General features: G+C 35.4%; 1 protein-coding gene and 2 long non-coding RNA genes across 3 annotated transcripts; all 3 read left to right on the forward strand.

Moving 5' to 3' along the window:
* The first annotated feature begins 226 nt into the window (after positions 1-226).
* LOC130815563 (protein MAIN-LIKE 1-like) lies at positions 227-1,571 on the forward strand. Its single transcript, XM_057682052.1, has 3 exons — positions 227-817; positions 902-1,183; positions 1,413-1,571. The coding sequence occupies exons 1-3, from the start codon at positions 227-229 to the stop codon at positions 1,569-1,571; spliced, it is 1,032 nt and encodes a 343-aa protein (XP_057538035.1).
* A 4,340-nt stretch (positions 1,572-5,911) lies between these two features.
* Positions 5,912-17,364, forward strand: LOC130815302 (uncharacterized). Its single transcript, XR_009042557.1, has 3 exons — positions 5,912-6,245; positions 16,209-16,264; positions 17,242-17,364. It is a non-coding gene; the product is annotated as an uncharacterized LOC130815302 (long non-coding RNA).
* A 211-nt stretch (positions 17,365-17,575) lies between these two features.
* On the forward strand, positions 17,576-20,613 carry LOC130815301 (uncharacterized). Its single transcript, XR_009042556.1, has 3 exons — positions 17,576-18,012; positions 20,292-20,367; positions 20,479-20,613. It is a non-coding gene; the product is annotated as an uncharacterized LOC130815301 (long non-coding RNA).
* Positions 20,614-22,405: the final 1,792 nt, after the last annotated feature.

Below are 22,405 nucleotides of genomic sequence, written 5' to 3' on the forward strand. Positions count from 1 at the left end.
GGCTCTAAGCGTACGCCTTCGATTTTGGAGTGTCGTAGTAGAAAGAAGCCGGTGGAGGCGATCATCGGACTGTGGGATATGTCTGATGAGCTGTAAGATGTTTTACCTGCCACTCCCCTCAGTCGGCTACCATACATTATGCACCAGCGCATTGATAGTGCTTTAATATCAACTTTCGTTGAGAGGTGGCAGCCGGATACGAACACCTTCCACATGCCCTGGGGAGATGACGATTATTTTGCACGACATGCAACGTATATTAGGCATTGGTATAGAAGGTTCACTCCCGGCTGAACCTGGTGACGGAGAGTGGAAGCTCGCGCTGACTGGTCTGTTTGGGGAGCCCATGTCGGAGCTACGAAGGAAGGGGTACTTCACCAGCGGTTGCATCAACGTTGGTGAAGTTATGCAGATGTGCCATCGGTCCCAGGCTTTGGAGATGCAGTGTATAACCTATTACATGGCTATTGTTGGCTCTACACTGCTGGCGGATAAGACCAGAACTGGGATGCGGCCTCACCCTATACTAACTGTCAATGCCGATCAGGATGAGATCGCTTGGGGTGCAGTGACGCTGGCATACTTATATCGGCAACTGGGAATGGCGTCTAAGGCTGGTTGTAAGACAATTTTTGGTTGTCTCACATTGCTGCAGACATGGATCTTTGAGTACTTTCCGGCCTTCCGCCCCCATCCTCGTCAAGTTGATGTGCCTAATAAGACCAAGGTGGAGATGTGGTCCACGCCGAAGCCAGGTCGTGAGCTCAGCAGGCTGAGAGACTGTAGGAGTATATTGGACTCCATGAAGGAAACTCAAGTTTTGTACATCACATCACACTTTATTATACATTTTATTCTAATTTTAGATTATTTTGTTTATGCTAATTTCGCTTGTATGCAGGTGGAATGGATTCCATACATTACTTCTCCCAGGGTATTGTTAAATGAGCACCCACGCACCGCCTATATCGAGGGTATCACTTGTTTTGATATCATCGAGGTGTATTTGCCTGAGAGGACAGTGAGGCAGTTGGGTTTTGAACAGGCTATTCCCCCCGCTCCTATGAGGCCTATCCACGCTCTGCGACCGGCACAGGGTACCTATTCCATGACCTTTGCGTCTCCACCTATTTACAAGGAGACATGGAGTAGGTTCCCCAATTGTGCCCGTGTTGGTGATCAGGCACTTCGTCGGGCATCTGTTCCATCAGAGGCTGATCCTAATTACGTTGACTGGTTCAGAGTGTCCTCCCACCCATTTTTCTTCCTCGGCGAAGGACTGAGTGCCGGTTTTGGTCCAGCTAATGGCAGAGTTGAATACATTAGTGTTTCAATTTATTTGTTTTCTTTTATGTGTTTGTATTATTTAAATGTTGTTTGTTATTTTGTTGAAACTTTTTTTTTCCTTACAGTTTGCAAATGAATTTCCGAGTCGAATCGCGCCATTACTGAGGATGCCTGTTGTCGTGGATATGAGCCCCCGGGAAAGACAGGCTGCCGATCTATACATTGATGAAGTTAGAGAGTTATTTGCCGATTGGCAAGCTTCTAAAGGGCAAGACCCTTCATAGACTATTTTTGTTTGTAATTAAAAACTAATTGTTGGAGTAGTGTTGTATTTCTTAACTTCTATACATATTGCTTCTATTAAATATACGGTTAGTAACATTCAACTGTAATAAACTAATGTGAATAACGGAAAGGAAAGTCATGTACCAGATAATTTGAAACTAAAGTTAATTCCAACTGAGGATTGCGTTTCACGAGCACTAGATCTCCCACGAGATGAAGATCTAGACCCACGACCCCGAGAAGATAATCTTTTGTATTCAAAGGCGCTTTTATTTCTCCTTAGGGTTTTGCTTGTCGTTGGTCTTCCCTTTCTCGGTGGACTTGCATAAGGCTCAGGTATATCGGCTCCATTAGGGTGTAATTAATCTTCAAGTACCTGAGACAAGCGTCGTACAACTGCGGTATCGGCTTTTAAGACTTCATCAACCAACAATTGAAAGTACTCTTTGTCGTCGGCGTTTGCCTGTCGTACTCCTTCGTTGGTGTCAGCTCCAACCTCTGTGTACGTCAAAGTTACTCTAGAATGGATAAATGTCATCCAAATACAACGAACCTTGTGAGTTGGTCGACAAATAGAAATAAAAAGCACAAGGCAATCCATGAGTGCTTTGAAGTGCACAACCGCATTTGTCAAATACATAATCACCCAAATCTAACATACGGTTATGCTCAAGCAGTAATTGTTCCAAGGCAAAAATGGATACAAGGCGATATAACGGTCTAAAGAAATTATGTCGCAAAGATCTTGAAATAGAATTCATAGATTCCTGTAGCGCTTGTCGGATCCTCGATTGCTGATTGGTTATCTGTACGTGTGCTCTTTTAAACAAGGTATCAAATGAGCTATTACCGTTACCAAGATAATTTTTGAAAGACGAGTGTTGGCTTTCAACTCTGCTGGTATCTGGTTACCTATGTGTAAACAGTCATTCGTCCATGCACGCACAAATTTCTCTTTATGTGGAATCCATGTTCCAGCCAAATATCGAACGACCTTTCTGTTCCTAAACGACCAGGTAGCCACAATCGATTCCCATCTATTTTCGAATTCGGCGAGCGTAGAACTATTAACCAAGGAGTTCGATCTAGTTTTCCTGAATATCTGCCCTTGTTGATTACTTTTCCCGCCACACAATTTGTGTCCACCATGTTCTCTACGTCATTGGCAATATGTCATACGCATAATAAATGTCGCACATCTACATTAAAGGGAATAGATATACTCAATAAATTGAACGACAATAATTAATCAACACAACCTTTTTTTTTGAGAAGACATCACGAATAGGTGCAGATAAACCCTTGTCTTGATTACTTATAATTACGCTAGGAGTTTGAGCTGTGCCAAAAATATCTCTCAATCCCTCCAACACCCACGAATATGACACAACTGTCTCATCTCGCATTAAACAAAACGCAACCAAGAAGTTGTGATTGGTTGCCGTCATTCCAATTACTTCATACAGCGGCCACTTTTGTTTATTTGTTTTGTGCGTTGTATCTATCAACACAACATAGGGCCACGTACGTATCATCCAGATGGATGTAGGCTTTGCAACTAATAATCTGCTCAATTCCCCTTCACTATCCAAATTTGTTCAAGCCACGTAATTATGCTCTGTGGCCATATAAAAACAGTGTTGAAGGGGAGTCCTACCCTCCATCTCTTCCCTCCTAATTGATTGTCTAACATTATAAATTTGATTCATACTAGCAAAAAAAAGGAAGTTTTGTCTAATTGAGGTCATAATAAGCGCAGGTTGAATACTGGTGGCACTAAGCTCTCGTATGTGCTGCCGAATATCTACATTCAACCTATTTGCCTTTTTCCATCTCTGTACACTAAAAACGGGTGGTTATGTTTTCCTTTTTCCCCAGGACACACCCTCACCGTCCAAGGTCTTTCTTCTGGTTTACGATTACTTCCTACAATCACAAATTTACACCGACATGTTCTACTTTTAGAACCAGGTCGGGCAGCATTATCTAGGTTATGCAAATCACCCCTAATATTACCATAGCGGTGACATATTAAATACAAATTAACTCTAGAACGTCCTTCTTTTTGTTTATATGAAGCATGTGTAAATTGAAAACAAATTCGTATCGCTATCTCATCAGCCCAAGTATGTAATTCATCTACAGAATCAAATAACCTATCCGTAATAAATCTACCAGAGTAATCTACATTGTCCCCTAAGTTTTCAATGTCCTGCAAATTTAAAATATGAAATAAACCATAGATTAGGTTAATAAAACATTATACAAACAAACATTAATAATAAAAATATTCAATATTAAATAAAAAATAATTTACTTTTATAATTAAATTTCAACTAAATTAAAAAGTATATAAAATAAAATAATTCTAATATAATAAAATACAAAATAATATAAATAAATTACTCCTAACATAAATTATAAGTTACTAGAATAATTTAAATAAAAAATAAAAAATTATTTAAATTATTTAAATAATAATAATAATATAAATTACAAAATAAAATAATTTACTACAATGTATATTAAATAATAAGAAAATAAAAAATAATTTAAATTAAAAAAGTAAAAAAAAACTCAGTCGCACCTTTTTTGGGACTCCAAATTTTTTTTTTAAAAAAACAACCATTCGAATCGATTAAAGTACGTACCGAATCGGATTCATAGTCGCTTTGGTTAGCCATGATAAATTGATTCCAGCTATTAGCTTGTTTTAACTCAGATAGCGTTTTTAGAGAGATTTTAGAGAGATGTTATTGTGTTTGAGTTCGTATATTATGCCGGGGCGTTACTGAAAATTCAATATATATAGGGTGACGATAAAAATGTTCGGGATTTCATTTCCTACGCTTTAGCTGCACCAAATTTTAACTTTTGATTTAATGTTTTTAGATTGATAAAAGTGTTATTAAGTGAGATTGAATTTTCGTCATTTTATTAATATAGAGGTGGCGATAAAATGAAAAGTATAACTATGTTTAACAATGTCCAATTTCTAACCATTTCTTATTTATGTTCGCCTTTTTCTATTAGCGGACACTTATTATGGTCGCCATTTCTTCCTACTTTACAAGTTTTCCCTTTTCACTCAAAACTTCATATTTTATCTCTTTTTTCAACACAAACAATGTATCTTCAACATAAAGGATACATAAATGGATTTATGTAAGTATAATACACAAATCTAAAGTAGATTAATTAATGTGGTTGAGTTGGGAAAAATGGGCAAAACTTATAAGATATACATTTTTAATGGGTGAAAACGCACAAAATGTCTTAATTTAATGAAATGCACAAAATTTGTCAAATCATTCCATTATTACATAGTTATCAAAATCTCAATTCTGATCTACGATTCTACGATCTTACGATCCAAAAATATGCGACTGATTCAGATCGTAGTTAGGATCTTAATCCGGTAGAATCGTACGATCCTACTTTAGCTCAATAGTTTAGGTGGTTGGATCATTACGTGATTTTACGATCCTTCGATCCTTCAATCCAATCGTACATGGGTAGTTTGAATCGTAAAATATTTTCATATAATACATATTTCACTTACGTACATATATATATATTAAAAATAATTATATCAATACCTTAAAATTCAAGTTTTTCTTGATTTGAAGTTTAAAAATGATTATTAAAAGTATTCTTTTTACAAAACATAATAGATTAAGTCAAATAAGTTTTTACTTACACCAAACTTAAAAAGAGCACAAATATAACTAAAATCAGTAATTTAAAGCACATTAATGCATATTTGTGGGATCACCCGATTCTACGATCCGGGTCTACCGATTTTGATTCTACCCCTCAACGTTCCTAGGTACAATCCCGATCCCCATCCTAATGTTGTTTAATGTACTCATTCTGTTACGTAACAATTCAATTATTATCATCATTTTTTTTTAATCTGCCACCGTGTACATCAATTAACATTAAAGGAATAAATTTTTTATTCTTACCATGTTACATACATGTGCTAAAAAGTAAAGCTCATCAACTAATTTGATGATTAATATCAAATGTTTCATTATCTAACATTACATATCATAGCTTCATCCTTAATGTAGTGATAAAAGTTATTCATGTTTAATGTACTTTTTCTGTTAAATAACAATTTAATTATTGAAATCATTTCATTTTTTTAAATCTGCTATCGTGTACATCAATTAACATTAAAGGAAGAAATTTTTTATTCTTACCATGTTACATACATGTGCTAAAAAGTAAAGCTTATCAACTAATTTTATGAGTAATTTCAAATGTTACATTATCTTACATTACATATCATAGCTTCATCCTTAATGTAGTGATAAAAGTTATTCATGTACATGTCTATCATTCTTCCTTTTAAATAAATATCACATTGAGTATGTGAAAGAAAGTTCACAAAACAATTTAAGATAGTTGAGAAGAATGTAAGTACATGGTGCAATCAAGGAACTAATTTATGAGTTGGAAAATAGGAAAATGCCATCCAATTTGGGCGAAAGGAAGTAGCTTCGACCAAACCCCCTAGGTTCGACCAAACCCATTAGTTCTTAAACCCTATTTAAGTTCGTTATTGCTTTCAATCTTTTCATTCCAAGTTTATACCTTTAAGCATTTAGTTTCAAGCTTCATATTGGATCTACCTTTCATTTCCATTGAAGTATTTCTTTTGGTTTGTAAGTTCTCATTCCTCTTATTGCTTTTAAGTTTTGTTATATTTTTTTGGCAATTAAGATGGATTCTACCTTTTAAGTTTTGTTAATGCTTTGTTATTGCTTTCATTATTGTTCTTGTTTCTCTTATTGCTATATAGAATAGTTATTGGTTTCATTTCTTTGTTGCACTTATTGTTACTTTCTTGTTTATTACATTTATACTCATCACCTTTAGTTCTATTACTTCATTTATCACTATTACTTTAGTTAGTTTAAATATGTGTGAGTAGTTCCTTTAAAGGTTTGATTAGTGAAATCCTAGAAATGGTTATGTTCTTCATGGAATAGGATTAGGGTGAAGTTAACAATGCTTGGTCATTGATATTCGATACGAATCTTATCTTGCCACTCCCAGGGAGACATAGAGTGATTATAGGTTGTTCGTGTGGTTTTTGGAATCACTAACTTCCTCTCGTTATCTTGAGTGTCTAGAATAGTTATTGTTTGATTTCCCCTAACCTAGTTTACTTTTTGTCAAAACCACCTTCCTATAGTGGATCTAATCTATCCTCGCTTTTCTTCCCTTGATGTTTATATGGTTTGAATTTTTCTTTGTTAGTTTTGTCATTAGTTTTAGAATTTATACACCCTACCTAATAAATTTTCTACATCAAGTGCTTGAGTTTAGCTTTCCTTGTCCTAGTGGTTCGAACCCCTACTCTTGCTATACTTGTGTAGTGTCTAGGGTGTTATAAATATTTTTTAATAAGGTATCATGATTAATACCCTTTATCAGATACCTTCCTTAACCAACAATCAATATGGATCTATGTCTATCTAACTAATCCATACCTAATATCACATCAAAGTTATCTAAATGGAACTCAATCATATCAGTAAGGGTACACCTAAGAAGTTAAGAGATAAATCATGATAGGCTTTAACACAAGTAACGCTATCAAATAAGGGTTGTGCAAACACTATTAAGAGACATAAAACTAGGCAATCCAACCCTACTAGCGCAAGACATTGCAATGAATTAATGAGAAGCTCCCAAATCAAAATGTACAAATATTGGAACTATATTGACCAAGAACGGATCAAACCACCTAAGGAGCCTCCTTAGCCTTATCATGTTGTAACACCATCAACCGACCTGTCGTTTGATCACCATTAACTGGAGCGGATGTAGCTCGCCTCGATGAATCCATATGAGTACCCTTACTCAGTTGTCCTTTAACCCAATATATCTATGAACGACCCTAGCATCGATCTTGGCCGACACTGGCCTGACTAGCTGCAGGTTTCTGCGAACGGTCTTGGGTTTTAACCTCAGCCTCCAACTCCCTAAGATATGTCCAACAATCAAGCTTTTTATGGCCTTTGTTTCCACAGTGAAAACATTCAATATGTCGTCCTTTTGTAAATGTGCTTTACCTTGTCTTAAAGGACGTGACCTCTAGCTACCCGAAGGTTGTCGTGAATCTGAATTATGTCGTTTTCTCAAACCATGAACAACTTCTTTGTGTTCGCTTCTATGCATAAGTTCCTCCTTCTTGAAATAATAGTATCTCAGCTAAACATGCATCATTGTATGCACCTCACACAGTCGTATGACTTCGATCAACCATGTACCTTTGAACCTCTAAGTTTAATCCACAGAAGAAGTGTTGCAACCTAGACTCCTCACTTGTTGTCATATACTCTACTTGTGCTGCAATCTCGATGAATCGTGAGTAAAACTAGTGCACTGTCCTGTTCTCTTGTCTCAAAGAAGAAAATTTACCACGCATCTCTCTCTAAAGATGTATGTAAAAGAACTCCTCTCATAGAGCAGCTATGAACTGACTCCGACCTACTATAGTATATGTAGTGTTGCTACTTGAAGTACTATTAGAAGCTCTAGCTTTAGCAGCCATAACTGCATCCTAGTGTGTTGGTCACCGCGTCTCGGCATCTCTAGTTATGTAATGAGGAACAAGGTTCACTTTTATCCTATTCGGAGTGTTTAGTAATTCAAAAGTCTTATTTATTTTTCGTATCCAATCATAGAGTTTGGAATCTTGTCCCTTGCTGTTGTATCTCTTTCGAGCTAGTCTCTGAATTCCCCAAGTTTAGACTGTCACCACATCAGGACATGGAATAACAATCTAAGGGGTAACAAGTATCGCAGTTGGTTGATGTGCTCATTTTCGAGCATGTTTACGACTCCATTTTAGTGTTAAGTCTTGTGTTTTCCAATCATTAGTATGCACATTATGCGTGATTTTACCTTGTTCTAGCCTTCGGGTTGTTTCAAATTTGTTTCAAGTATTTTCGATTGCAACTCCTACAGCTAATCCTATACCTTCCCCGACACCTATTACCCCTCAGAATGTTATTCCAGGTCTCGATGTGGTAACAATACAGACTCGGGGAATTCAGAGACTAGCTCCGAAAAGATACGATAGAAAGGGACAACCTGCCAAACTCTATGATTGGATACGAAAAATAGATAAGATCGTTGAATTATTAGAAACTCCGGATGGAATGAAAGTGAACCTTGCTACTCATTAGTAGACTGGAGATGCTGACACATGGTGGCTAACAAACCGGGATGTAGTTAAGGTTGTTACAGCTAGAGCTTCTACTACTTTATGCAGCAATACTACACATACTACAGTAGGTTAGAGCCAGTTCATAGCTGCTATACAAGAGGAGTTCTTTCCGATACATATGCAGAGGGAGATGCGTAATGACTTTTCTTTCTTAAGACAAAACAACATGATGGTGCACCAGTTTCATTCACGATCATCGAGCTTGCGGCTCGGGTAGAGGACATAACTACAGGTGAAGTGTTTAGGTCGGAACACTTCTTTCGCAGATCAGACTTGGAAGTTTGAAAGTATATGGTTGGTCAAAGTCACACGACTATGCTAGATGCATACAATGATACATGTTCAGTTAAGAGATTGTTATTTGAAGAAGGAGGAAATTATGCACAGCCTTGGTGCAAAGGTGACCGTAATGATGTTGCTCAGGGTTTGAGAAAACGACATCATCTTGTTCCTGACATCAATTGGGAAGACAAAGGTCATGATCGTCAAGAAAAGGTTAAAGCACATCTACAGGAGGAGGACAGATTGAGTATTTTCACTGTGCAAAGAAAGGCCATAAAAAGGTTGATTGTTGGACATGTCTTAAGGAGTTGGAGGCTGAGGGTAAAACCTAAGACCGAAACCAGCAGCTAGTCAAGCCAGTGTCGACCAAGATCGATGCTAGGGTCGTTCATAGATGTTTTGGGGTAGAGGACAACTAATTAAGAGTACTGATAAGGATTCATTGAGGCCAGCTGCATCCGCTCCAGCTAACATTGCTCAGACGACAGGTCGGTTGGTAGCGCTACAGCGTGAGGAGGCTAAAGAGGCTCCTCAGGTAAGTTTCAGGTACGTTCTTGGTTAATTCAGTTTTAATATTTGTACTTTTTAATTTGAGAGCTTCTAATTCATTCATTGCGATGTCTTACACTAGTAGGGTTAGATTGTCTAGTCTTGTGTCTATTAGTAATGAGTTTGCACAACTCTTAGGTGATAGAGTTACTTGTTTTAAAGCATATCGTAATTTATCTTTAAACTTCTTAGGTGTACTGTGTACCCTTACTTGTTGATTTGATTGAGTTTTCTTTAGATAACATTGATGTGATATTGGGTATGACTGGTTAGATAGACATTGAGCCTGTATTGATTGTTTGTAAAAAAAAAGGTATCCATTGGAGGTTCTAGTGGACAAAGCCTATCATTTTAGGGAATTATATGTGGGAACTGCACTAAGATTAATTATATAAATCATGGAGTTGAAGTCTTATTTAAGAACAACTACCCTATGATCTTATGCCATTTAGGGATATTGAGCAAAGTATACCAAACCTTGGGGACAAACCTATTGTGAGTAAGTTCACTACTATTTTCCAATAGGAGATACCTGGATTTTCACCTAGGAGAGCTGTAGACATTACTATTAATATTGGTCCTAGAGCGAGCCTTATTTCTAAGGCTCCTTATTTCATGGCTCTAAAGGAGTAAAAGGAGTTGAAGATTCAGTTGCAAGAGTAGTTAGATAAGGATTATATAAGACCTAGTGTTTCTCCTTGAGGTGCACCAGTGTTTTTTGTTAGGAAGAAAGATGGATTGCTTAGACTATGTGTGGAATATAGAGAGTGAACCAAGTAATCATTTAGAATAAGTACCCACTTCCTAGGGTTGACGATCTTTTTGACCAGCATTGAGGAGCCACAATATTCTCAAAGATTGATTTGAGATCAGGATACCACCAGTTGAACATTGCTTCGGAGGACATTCCGAAGACTACATTTTATACGTGATATGGCCATTATAAGTTCACAATTATGTTGTTTGGGTTAACGAACACTCCTGCCGCGTTCATGGCTCTCATGAACAACATTTTCGGCGCTTTCCTTAATTAATTTGTAGTAATAATCATCGATGATATCTTAGTTTATTCCAAGAATATGGAGAACCACACTGAACATCTTAGGAACGTATTCCAGCCTTTGTGAGACTATATGTTGTATGCTAAGTTTGAGAACTGTGAGTTTTGGCTATAGCGCGTTGCCTTTCTAGGGCACATTATCTCTCAAGATAGAGAAACTATTGATCCATCAAAGATTGAGGCAATATTATCTTGGACGACACCCATGAACGCATAAGTGATTCGTAATTTTCTAAATTTATCTGGATATTATCGACATATTGTCATGGACTTCTCAAAGATTGTGTGACCTTTAACGCAATTAACAAAAAGGACTATAAGTTTTTTCAGTGATTACGATTAAGGAGGCCTTTTAGATTCCGAAGTCTCGTCTCACATCTGCTCCAATTCTTGCACTACTTGATGGTGATTTTGGTTTTGAGTTGTATACGGATGAGTCAAAACATGGTTAGGATTAAGTAGCCATGTAAAATGGACGAGTTATTGTGTATGCTTCTATCCGACGGACGACATGGAGCTTGCAGGTATTGTATTCGCACTTAAGATTTGGCCACATTATTTGTATGGAATGAGCTTTATGGTTCCATTAGATCACAAGAGTTTAAGTATATCTTTACTCAATGTAAGCTAAACATGAGATAGACATTGGTTAGAGTTGATTAATGACTACGATTTGGAGATTCAGTTCCATCAAGGGAAGGCGAATGTTATCGCAAATGCTTTATGTTAAAGGGCAGTGTATACTATATGAACCGCTTTGCCTAGGGTACGTTTGAGAGACGTCTTCCATAATTTAGACTCGACTTAGTTTAACCTGGTACCGTATCCGCGGTGATGGACTTTCAATCGGACTTATTCGAGGAAATCAAACAACAACAGATAGAAGACACAAAGCTTATATTAAGGGCTTCATTAATTATCGATACACTAGATTAACATTTTAGTATACATGAGGATGATGCCGATGGTGTATTCTAGATGATTTAGACTTACGACATCATATCCTTCGCTCAGAGCTCAACTTATTCTATCCTTCCGAGTGGGGATAAGCTATATAACGATTTCAGACAATCATTTTGGTCCCCAGGTATGAAGCATGATATTACTGAGTTTGTTAGCAGATGTTTAACATGTCAGAAGCTCAAAGCTGATCATCATAGATCACAAGGATTGCTTCATCCATTACTCATTCTTGAGTTGAAAGGAGAGTCGATTTCAATAGACTTTGTATGTGGATTTCCTAGAACACCTAAGGGCAAGAGCATGATTTTTGTTATTGTTGATCGACTGACAAAGTCGACTCACTTTATTTTGATGAAGAACACGTGTAGCAAGCACCAGGTTGCTATGGCTTATAAATGAGATGTTCTCAAACAACATGAAGTTTCTAGAGACATTGTTTTTGATCGTGATGCTAGGTTTTTATTTAACTTCTGGCTGAAGTTACAAGATACCATAGGTACAAACTTAAGGATGAGTACAACTTTTCATCCAGGGACTGATGTTAGACTAAGCGCACTATTCAAACATTAGTGCACATGTTGTGTGTTGCGTGCTTGACTTTGTAGGTTCTTCGGAGGATATACTAGATTTGATTGAGTTTTTGTATAATAATAGTGATCATGCTGGTATTCAGATGGCACTATTTGACACCTTATATGGTCTTAGATGTTGTAGTCCATTATATTGGGACCATGCAACTGAGGTTGTGGTATTAGGACCATCATTGATTCAGGAGATGATCAAGCAAGTGCGTATTATATAATTTTTGCTGGAGATCTAATAGGAGAAATTTTGTTAGTGTTAGAGTCTCAAATCGCGTATTGTATATCAACCTAGTTGCTGACTGATATTATTAACTAATTCAGGAGAGGACTACATAGAGGAACCCTTTTTGTTAATCACACTTGTTGTTGGTGACTGGCATCCGACAACAAAACTTTAGGTAAGTGAATAGTGCCTCTCTTTCAATAGAGACTGACTAGTCTGATTTTCTATTATGTGCATTAATATTAACACTTGAAATTTTGACATGAAAATTATATCCTTGACGTTGATTTATTATATGGAGTTATACTTAAAAGACCATGGGTCTATTTTCCTCGATATTATATTGTGAGCAGGAGATAATTGGGTTTCTGTTATGTTTTGAGGCGAGTTTCCATTGAGGTATTGGCTGGCATCACCTAAGAGAGACATAGGCCCTAGAGTTATGGACCATCCTCTCAACTGGATACTTAGTGCGCACGAATGTCTAGGAACTTATTTCTAAAAATTATGCGTCATTCTCTTCTCCCTGTTTGTGAAAAGATGTTTTAATGGAAATTAAAAAATATTAAGTGAATTGCGGAAGCAGTCTATGGACAGGTGGGTTATTATGAAGTGACGTAATATAGCATAGTACTTATTTTATGGATTTGTAGTAGCTTTACTTTAGTATTAAATTTCATTAATAGTAAAAGAATTGTTGAGTCTTAAGATAAAGAATATTTGAGATTTATTTTCTTATGGGTTTTAGGTATCTATAAGTTTATTTAGATTTGAATTTGTGTAGTTGTTGGATTATTTAACAAATTTTGAGTTTTACCTTTATTTAGAGATATGCTAAATTTTGAGTTTTAGTAGCACATTCACCTAGATAGGTAAATATTATGTGGGGTGTTACAGCTGGTATTAGAGCCATCCTGCGAACGTATGTTGATTACGGAGTAAGAAACTTAATTTTTAGATTTGAAAAAAATTTAAAACGTAGGTAGTTGGTATGATCTTTTAAGTATCAAGGAGGATAAACTCATAGTCTTTCAAGTACCATACCACATAACAAATCAATAATATCAAAGATATAATTTTCATGTCAACATTCAAGTATTAAGTATATAGCACATAATATAAAATCAGGTTAATTAGTCCTTTTAAAATGAGGCATTATCCACTCGCAAGTAGCTCCGTTGTCGAGTGCCAACCACTAACATCTATTAAGATGATCCAATCATGCGTGATGAATGAAGAATTCAACGCATAAAATTGGATTTGAAACAGAAACACAGGGGAATATTCCAAGAACTGGCGCCAAGGAATGTTTTGATTGAACTGGAATGCTAAGCTTCAATGCAACACAATTCAAGGCTTCCTCTGTTGATCTCCAAGGGGTTATCAGTGTCTATGGATAGGTGATGTAGAGTCTTGAAGAACACTCAAGAACACGTACATCAATGAAGGGTAGACTGACCCTAAGTAACCCAATTGCATAGCAATTGAAAAGGAAAAACACTTAGTGAATTTCTTAATTTTATTAATCAAACTTGTCTTTTTACAAAGATGGAACCATCTATATATAGGACTAAGATACATGATCATAGCAATGAAAAATACACGTCAAACAACTACCCTTAACGGTCATATTGTGTAACATCCGTTTTTTTAAATAATAATAATAATAATAATAACGGATATTTCATGATATACCACTGAGTTTCTTCGAAATTCACCATATACCACACAAAATTTTCTAATTCACCATATACCATTGAGTTTACGTCCGTTAGCACAGAATACCATTAATGACACTTGTCGTTAGTGTGCCGTTTGTGGTAAATTAATAATTCACCATATACCATTTACTTTTTTTTATTTTCATCAAATACCATTTTTCTAAAAAATATACCACATGGAATTATGATAAACAAAAGAAGTGTCATACAAACCAAGCCATGATTCAGTTATTCATCACTTGAAATCAATCAAACCCAGACAAATGGAAGGTGGGAATTGCATGAAAAGTAAGGATAAAAGTTCTGATTGTGATAAACAACGGGTTATTCATGAAGCCATGATGAAGATGAAAGGGATTGAATTGTTGATTTTTAGGCTTTAGTTGTGTGGATTAAGTGAAGTTTTGGGGATTTGGGTTTGGGAAATTGTATTAAATTGGAATGTTTTGATTTTGTATTTGATGAAAAGTTAATAGTAAAGGAAATTGAAGTAGGAAAAGAGATTAAAGATGGTTTAGTTGAAGGAAGTGAGAGCAAAAGAAGTGAAACAGTAGCACAAGAATCGAAGAAAATGTGCATGAAAAACCCAAAAGTCGTTGGCCAAACCGAAAAGTTAATGCATCAACCTGTAGGTTTTGGGCATTAATGGAAGTGACGCCATTGATGGAGATCGGAGGGTATGAACAGAGTTCTGGGTTTGTGTTTGTGGGCTGCTATGGAAGGGTTTAGGAAAAAGGAAGGGCTGCTGGTGGCTACTGTGCATGGGCTGCTGTGGATAGGAGGAGGGACGGGCCGGTTAAGGGTGGTGGCTGCTTAGGAAGGGAGGGTGAGGGGGGAGGTAGTTGTCTGGGAAGGCCTGAAGGGAAAGATTGTTGTTTGAACTTTAATTACTTATTAAAAATCTAATTTGTACTAAAAATAACTAATTAAAGACTAAAAGATTTAAATGGTATTTGATGAAAATAAAAAAAAGTAAATGGTATATGGTGAATTATTAATTTACCACAAACGGCACACTAACGGCAAGTGTCATTAATGGTATTTTGTGCTAATGGACGTAAACTCAATGGTATATGGTGAATTAGAAAATTTTGTGTGGTATATGGTGAATTTCGAAGAAACTCAGTGGTATATCATGAAATATCCATAATAATAATAATAATAATAATAATAATAATAATAATAATAATAATATATAAATAAATAAATTTCAGAAATTTAAAAATAATAATAATAATAATAATAATAATAATAATAATAATAATAATAATAATAATAACTCCCCATTAACAAATAACTTCCCACTTCTCCCTCTAAATCTTATAATTAATCTCACTTACCTATTATAAATTAAATCAATTACCCTTGATGCATTCACATTATTACTCACACTTCCTTTTTCTCCTACAAACTACTTCCTCCATCCTCCAATTGTTTAAAATTTAATCAAAGAAAAGGCAAGATTTTGATATTAAAGGTATGTAATTTCATCTCTTTATAATATAGTTCTACCAATTTCAATCCAAATTACACATTTTGTATTTGATAAAAAAAAATTATTTCTGACCTTAGTTTTCTGGCGATACGGCAGTCACCGGGATACCACCGACGTGCGACGGCGGCCACCGGAGCCACCACCGGCCGGCACCTTCTTCCTTCTCCCTTTCTCCTTCTCTCTCTTCCTTCCCTTTCTTCTTTCTTTTCGTGGGTATCCTGGGATCAAAACCCACCTTTCTCCTTTTTTTTTTTAATAATCATGATTTCTTTTTTTTTTTCTTTTCTCTTTTCTTTTAACCTTCACAATTTTAAATCTTATAATAAAATGAGTTAACTATGTTATTTAAATCCTTGCTCTTTTATACAACACTTACAATTTTAAATTACATGTTTAAAATTATTCTTTTTAAATAAAGTATATGAAAGGAAAATGAGTCTTTTAATTTATTTATTTCGATGGGTTGATCGGGGTATTAAATTGAGATATATTATTTTATCGTGTATACAGCGGATTCGTAGACAAAGATTATTAGGAGCATACGTTTTCTAGGATCACGTGACAAGGTAATTCTCAATGTCCATCTAATTAGGACTATCTCGTTAATATTATGTGCTAAGTGATAATTAATGTGTTTAAATAGAATGCATGATTTTATGTGACATTAATTTGTATGATATTATGTTTTATATATTCTGAAATTATATCTACTATTATTTTTGTCAAACTTGAATTTATAATTATTATTTTGATAAAATTTATATTATTATTTTAATATCAAAATTTGATACGATTTATTTGAAAAAGAAATATTTATGATATTAATTCCTATTGCCACCAATTGATGTTAGAATGATGATTTGAAAAATGAGATTTCAGTTGGATATTCCTGAGATATATATTTATTGAAAAAATTATGATTATAAAATAAAATGTATAATGTATGTTTGTGTGCTCGCGACTAATTATTAAATATATTAAATCACGTAAAGTGTAACATGAGGGAAATGAAGCTCTTATATTTGTTGTGATCCAAGTATAAGGGTGATGAACAGGTTGTCCTGTTTGGTTAGTATAGCTGCCGACAGGTAATATTATTTCTGATACTTGATACGATATTTGGCCTTCCTTCTATTTGTTGTGATCCAAGTAGAAGAGGTGTGCACACTAGGGTTCCCTGAGACTACTCTGCTGGCCTTGAATTATTTGGGGTGACGACCTCTTGATGAAGTAGGTATAGGGATAAAGCCTCGGCCTACTGGCGTTCTCGTTCCCTCAAATTAAAAAATTGATTATGTGTTTGTCATTATTAATTATCAAATTAATAAATATGTTTATGTGATGTTATATATATTGTTTTCTCAAATTGTTTGTCTTTTAAACTCAGCTATATATTATTTTCTAAAATTATTTTCAATTTAATTATATTTTATTTTCTTAAACTATTTTCAAACTTAATCGTTTTACAGGATGGAGTTTGAATTACTCAATTTTCTGATTTTGGGAGTTTTTTCCTTGTTTTTCTTGCATTCTTATGTTACAGGTTATTGATTGCGTGGGAATCATGGAGTGAGGATCACTTAGAAATATAGCTTTTATTAAGGTCGTATTTCAGTTTAAATTTTACCTTAAGTTGTTTAAATTTTATATGGATACAGATTATGTTTCAGTCTTTTCTTATGTTGGAAGACCCTTTGTTGGATTTAAAGTTATTAAGTTATTTCTTAGTCGTTAAAGCCTTACATTTATTTTATTAGAAATAGATGTGGCGGTAACACTCCCATGAGTAGGTTTTGGATCATGTTTTTCATAAAGGGTGTTTCAAAAGTTCGACCTATTCTGAGGGTGTTACATATTGCCCGCGTGATGTTCATGTGCTTATTTAAAACAGAAATAACAGAAACTAATATCAGCGCCTGTCAGGACATCTGCTGACTACGTGACCTTTGGCCCTGTTTCTTGTGCCCTTCCCTCGACTAGTAGGAGCACTTTTGGACCATGACAGCAAGGGTCATGTATGGAGATTCCATTCTTGCCCTCCACGTCATCCCATGATCTCCGGATTTGTCTGGACGGCTCTGTCAAAGTGGCCTGGTCAGCGAGTATGATCAGACTCTGCTGCATGTCTGATTCTATTGCTGTTGTTGGTTGTTCTTGCTTGTCTGTTGTCCCAAGCTGTAGTGGATGGTTCCCCTTAATTAAATCATCTCTTCTTTGGTTGTTTTGGCTTACATTAAGGGCATCATTGTTCAGTGTTGATGAACTGAATGCAGGACCAGGTGTAACACCAAATGCAGAGGTAGAAACTTTCAAGGTAGTTTCATCTTCCACGTTGTTGTTGCTGTTTGCTGGTTCCCTTGAATCTTCGTAGTTTCCTTCATTTGAGCCTTGTTGATTTGGCTCATCCCCCCTTCTTGAAAAGGAATTGACCTCAATTCCAAATCCGTGTAGTAGGGTGCTAAGTCCCCAATGTTGAATGTAGGGGATACACCATAGATGGAAGGCAAATCCAATGTGTATGCATTGTCCCCTGCTTGTGCAATGATCTGAAAAGGACCATCTGCTCTTGGCTTGAGCTTGTTGCTCCTATGCATGGCAAATTTGTCTTTCCTTAGGTGCACCCACACATAGTCTCCCACTTTGAAGCTTCTTGCATCCTTGAATCCCCTGTCTGCCTTGTGCTTGTACTTGACATTGGCTTGCATATGTTATTTTGAACTTGGGCATGAATTCTTTGTGCTTCTACAACTTGTTTCTCTGCACTCCATGTTCCTCGTTCCTGCAATGGTAAGCAAACTAAAGTAGTAGGAGTCATAGGATTAAAACCATACGCACATTCAAATGGTGAGTACTTAGTAGTCAGACTGGGACATCTGTTATATGCAAATTCAACATGGGCTAATTTTTCATCCCAATCCTTGATGTTCTTCTTAACTAATGTTCACAATATATTTCCCAAGGTCCTATTTGTTACCTCTGTCTGACCATCCGTTTGAGGATGATATGCAGTGCTAAACAACAACTTAGTACCCAACATAGTCTATAAGCTGGTCCAAAAGGTGCTTAAGAACTTAGAGTCCCTATCACTAACAATGCTTTGAGGTATACCATGAAACCTAATGATTTCATCAAAATATAGTTTTGCTATGTGCCTAGAATCATTAGTCTTATTGCAAGGTATAAAATGGGCCATTTTTGAGAATCTTTCCACTACTACCATTATGGCATCCTTCCCTCTTGCTGTTCTAGGTAGGGCTACTATAAAATACATACTCACATGTTCCCATAGGTGGCTAGCAACAGATAGTGGTCTATATTCACCTTTGTGAAAGGTTAGTTTGGCCCTCATGCAAACTTCACATCTTAGAATGTGCTTACCCACTGTGCCTAGCATTTTAGGCCAGAAAAAGTGTTGTGCTAGCATATCTAATGTTTTCTAAATACTAAAGTGCCCTGCTAGTGTTCCCTCATGTACTCTTTGACTAAGGTATTCCTTAATGGTGATCTAGGTATGCACAGCCTATTACCTTTAAATAGAAATCCATCCTGTATATAGAAAGGTCCCCTTGGCCCCTGTGTGCACTCAGTATATAAGTCCCCTAAGTCAGGATCCTCAAGATATAAAGGCTTAACCATCTCAAAGCCTAGGATTTTGGCTTCTAATATAGCTAACAAATGGCATCTTCTACTTAGAGCTTCAACTACAATATTAGCCTTCCCTGCCTTATAATTAGCTGAAAATGTGAAGGATTGAAGGAATTCTACCCACTTGTCATGCCTAGAGTTCAGCTTACTCTGTCCATTGATGTGTTTAAGTGATTCATGATCTGGGTGTAGGATGAAGGGTTGAACTTTCAAGTAGTGTGACCATGTTTCTAATGCCTTTACTATAGCATAGAACTCTCTGTCATAGGTAGAATAGTTAAGTCTAGTCCTATTTAATTTCTCACTAAAGTAGGCAATAGGTCTTCCCTCCTGAATCAAAACAGCCCCAATCCCCTTCCTACTATAGCATCACACTCAACCTCAAAGGGTTTAGTGAAGTCGGGTAGTCTAAGAATAGGTGCCTTACACATCAACCCCTTAATATGCTCAAAGGCTGCTTGTGCCTCAGTAGTCCACTCAAAATTTCCCTTCTTTGTGCACTCTGTAAAGGGTGACATGATAGAACTAAATTTTTTTTTAATATTAATAATAATGTCTATTTAGTTTTATAAGAGAATCTAACCATAAATTAATGTAAGACTAATTAATATTAGGTAATTATTTTGGAAAATTTGCTCAACATAATCACAACTATCACTTATTGGCCAAACATAATGTCAACTATCACTTATTTTTTGATAATCTCAACTACTACCATAGTTTGTTCATAGCATACCCCTCCCCCTTGTTACCGGCTGCAATGGGTAAAAATGAATTTAATTTCTTTTTTCATTTTTTACTTTACTATTCAATGCAGTCTTCCCCTTCAATTCAATACTCAATTACTTCCCCATTAATTCCCTCCATAATTTCATACCTAAATCCTTCCTAAATCTCTTCCTCCCCAAATCAAAAAATTAACCTTAAAAATCAAATCTTTTGGTTTAGGTTAAATTTCGCTGGTAAAGAAGATCATTTGAAGCACAGAAGATCAATTGCACCGCTGAATTGAGGTTCTTTAATGGTATTTTCGCTTTCCCCTTCTTAATTCATGTATAATTAGGTTAAGTTTTTGTTAAATTTGTTGGTTTTGAATCGTTCTTGTTGTTGTTTTTTTCCCTTTCTTTCGGTTTAGGAATGTGCATTTGAGAAGTTTACAGCTCAATTTTGGTTTGGGGGTAAATTCAAATGGACAAACAATGCTTTAGATTATGTTGGTGGTGAAGGTTGTACAATAGAAATTGATGCAAACCTGATTTCTTGGTTTGATTCAGATGATTTAGTAGTAAATAAGGTTGGAGTTGAATATGAACACTCTTTGTTTATTATGAATCCAGCTTGTATACAATTTGATTGTAATGGCAGTTTCTATGTAATGTAATTTTATTGTGATTATAAGGGCAACTACTATGTTTGTTTCCATGTAATTACTATGGCAGTTTCTACGGCATTTACCATGTTTGTAAGGGCAGTTTCTATGTTGAAGATTTCCAATACTCAAAACCATATGCCATCGTGTACATTAGCTTATGGCAGTAATGAAATGTTGATTGAAATCAAATGGAATGTTGGTCCAAGAATTATGGCAATTACATCAATATTGATAATGCATTGTAGTACATTTCTTGCAATTACATCAAACGAACTTCTACAATGCTAATTAAGAAGAAATACAATCACAAAAAAGATGAACCATGAGAACACAAGCATAATTCTTACGGCCTTCACTGTGCTATTTAGTTTGTATTTTCAACTTTGAGTGATGTAATAAGCACTTCCATAGTCGAAGTTATGCTTTAATTTTTGGATTTTGTCAAGTAAAGCTCTAATTTCAACCTCTAATTGTTCATGCTTGTCAATCTCATTTCCTGATTTATCATTATCATCTTCCCACTTGAAAAACTTACAGTTGGTATCCTAGCACAAGCATAGAAAAAATCAGGTATGATTTATATTTGGTAAAAAAAAAAAAACCAAATTGAAAAATTTTATAAATTGAGCACTTACAGGCCAATTAGCACAACCATAGAATTTGTTATGGCTTGGTAACTCGTTTGGCAATCCGCAATTGTGCAGGAAGACCATGGTATTAAGTCAAGGTTTCTCTATAAAGTGGACTCTTAGATTTGGGGTTTGAAAACTTAGAAAAACAAGCAAAATTCATTAGTTTTAGGGGATGTTATCAGAACTTGTAGGAATTTGGAAGATTTTAAGGAAATAAAGCTTTAACAATTTCTAATTTCATTTTAATTATTTGAGGATTTAGGGTTCATCAATGGAGTTAAGAGTAATGGGGAAGAAGAAGAAGAAGGACTTAAATAGATGGAGGGGATGGGTTTTAACTGCACTATTATAACTGGTTGTAGTAGGTAATGAGGGAGAAGGGTATGTTATGAACAAACTATGGTAATAGTTGGGATTATTAAAAAGAAAAAAGTGATAGTTAGGATTATTTTTGGCCAATAAGTGATAGTGGGGATTATTTTTGGCCAATGAGTGATAGTTCGAATTATTTTGAGTAAATTTTCCAATTATTTTTTAACCTCTCTTTTTATATTCCCTAATGCAGTGCACTATAGAGTGAGAGTTTACTAGAGAAGGTAAAATGTTTGAGAAATAAAGTTAGAATAATACATTTGAAGTAACTCCTATAATTTTATCTTAACTTACAAATTCACAACAAAAGAGTCATCAAAGATAAACTTAGTATGTACTACAATTACACAAACAAAATACACATGTAACAACATCATTTGGTGCAATTGAAGATTTTTCAAATACTATTACTTTCAATGGTTACGAAGAACATATGAGTTCACTAAATTCAGTTTTTCTTTTCGAGATTTAATTCTAGCCTTCAATTTAAGAGGGACCATCAGATCATAATATCTATTCAAGTGTATCATTGTGATAACATCGTTAATACTTTAAGTTTTGTCCTATGTTATGATTACATTTAGTATAAACTAGTGTAGAAGTTCGTACAATGCACAATTTTTTTAGCATCTACATGTATAAAAATATAATATTAAAAATTAAAGTCAGAGATATTATGTAGTACA

This window comes from Amaranthus tricolor, chromosome 6, assembly GCF_026212465.1.
Source record: "Amaranthus tricolor cultivar Red isolate AtriRed21 chromosome 6, ASM2621246v1, whole genome shotgun sequence".
Taxonomy (NCBI): Eukaryota; Viridiplantae; Streptophyta; class Magnoliopsida; order Caryophyllales; family Amaranthaceae; genus Amaranthus; species Amaranthus tricolor.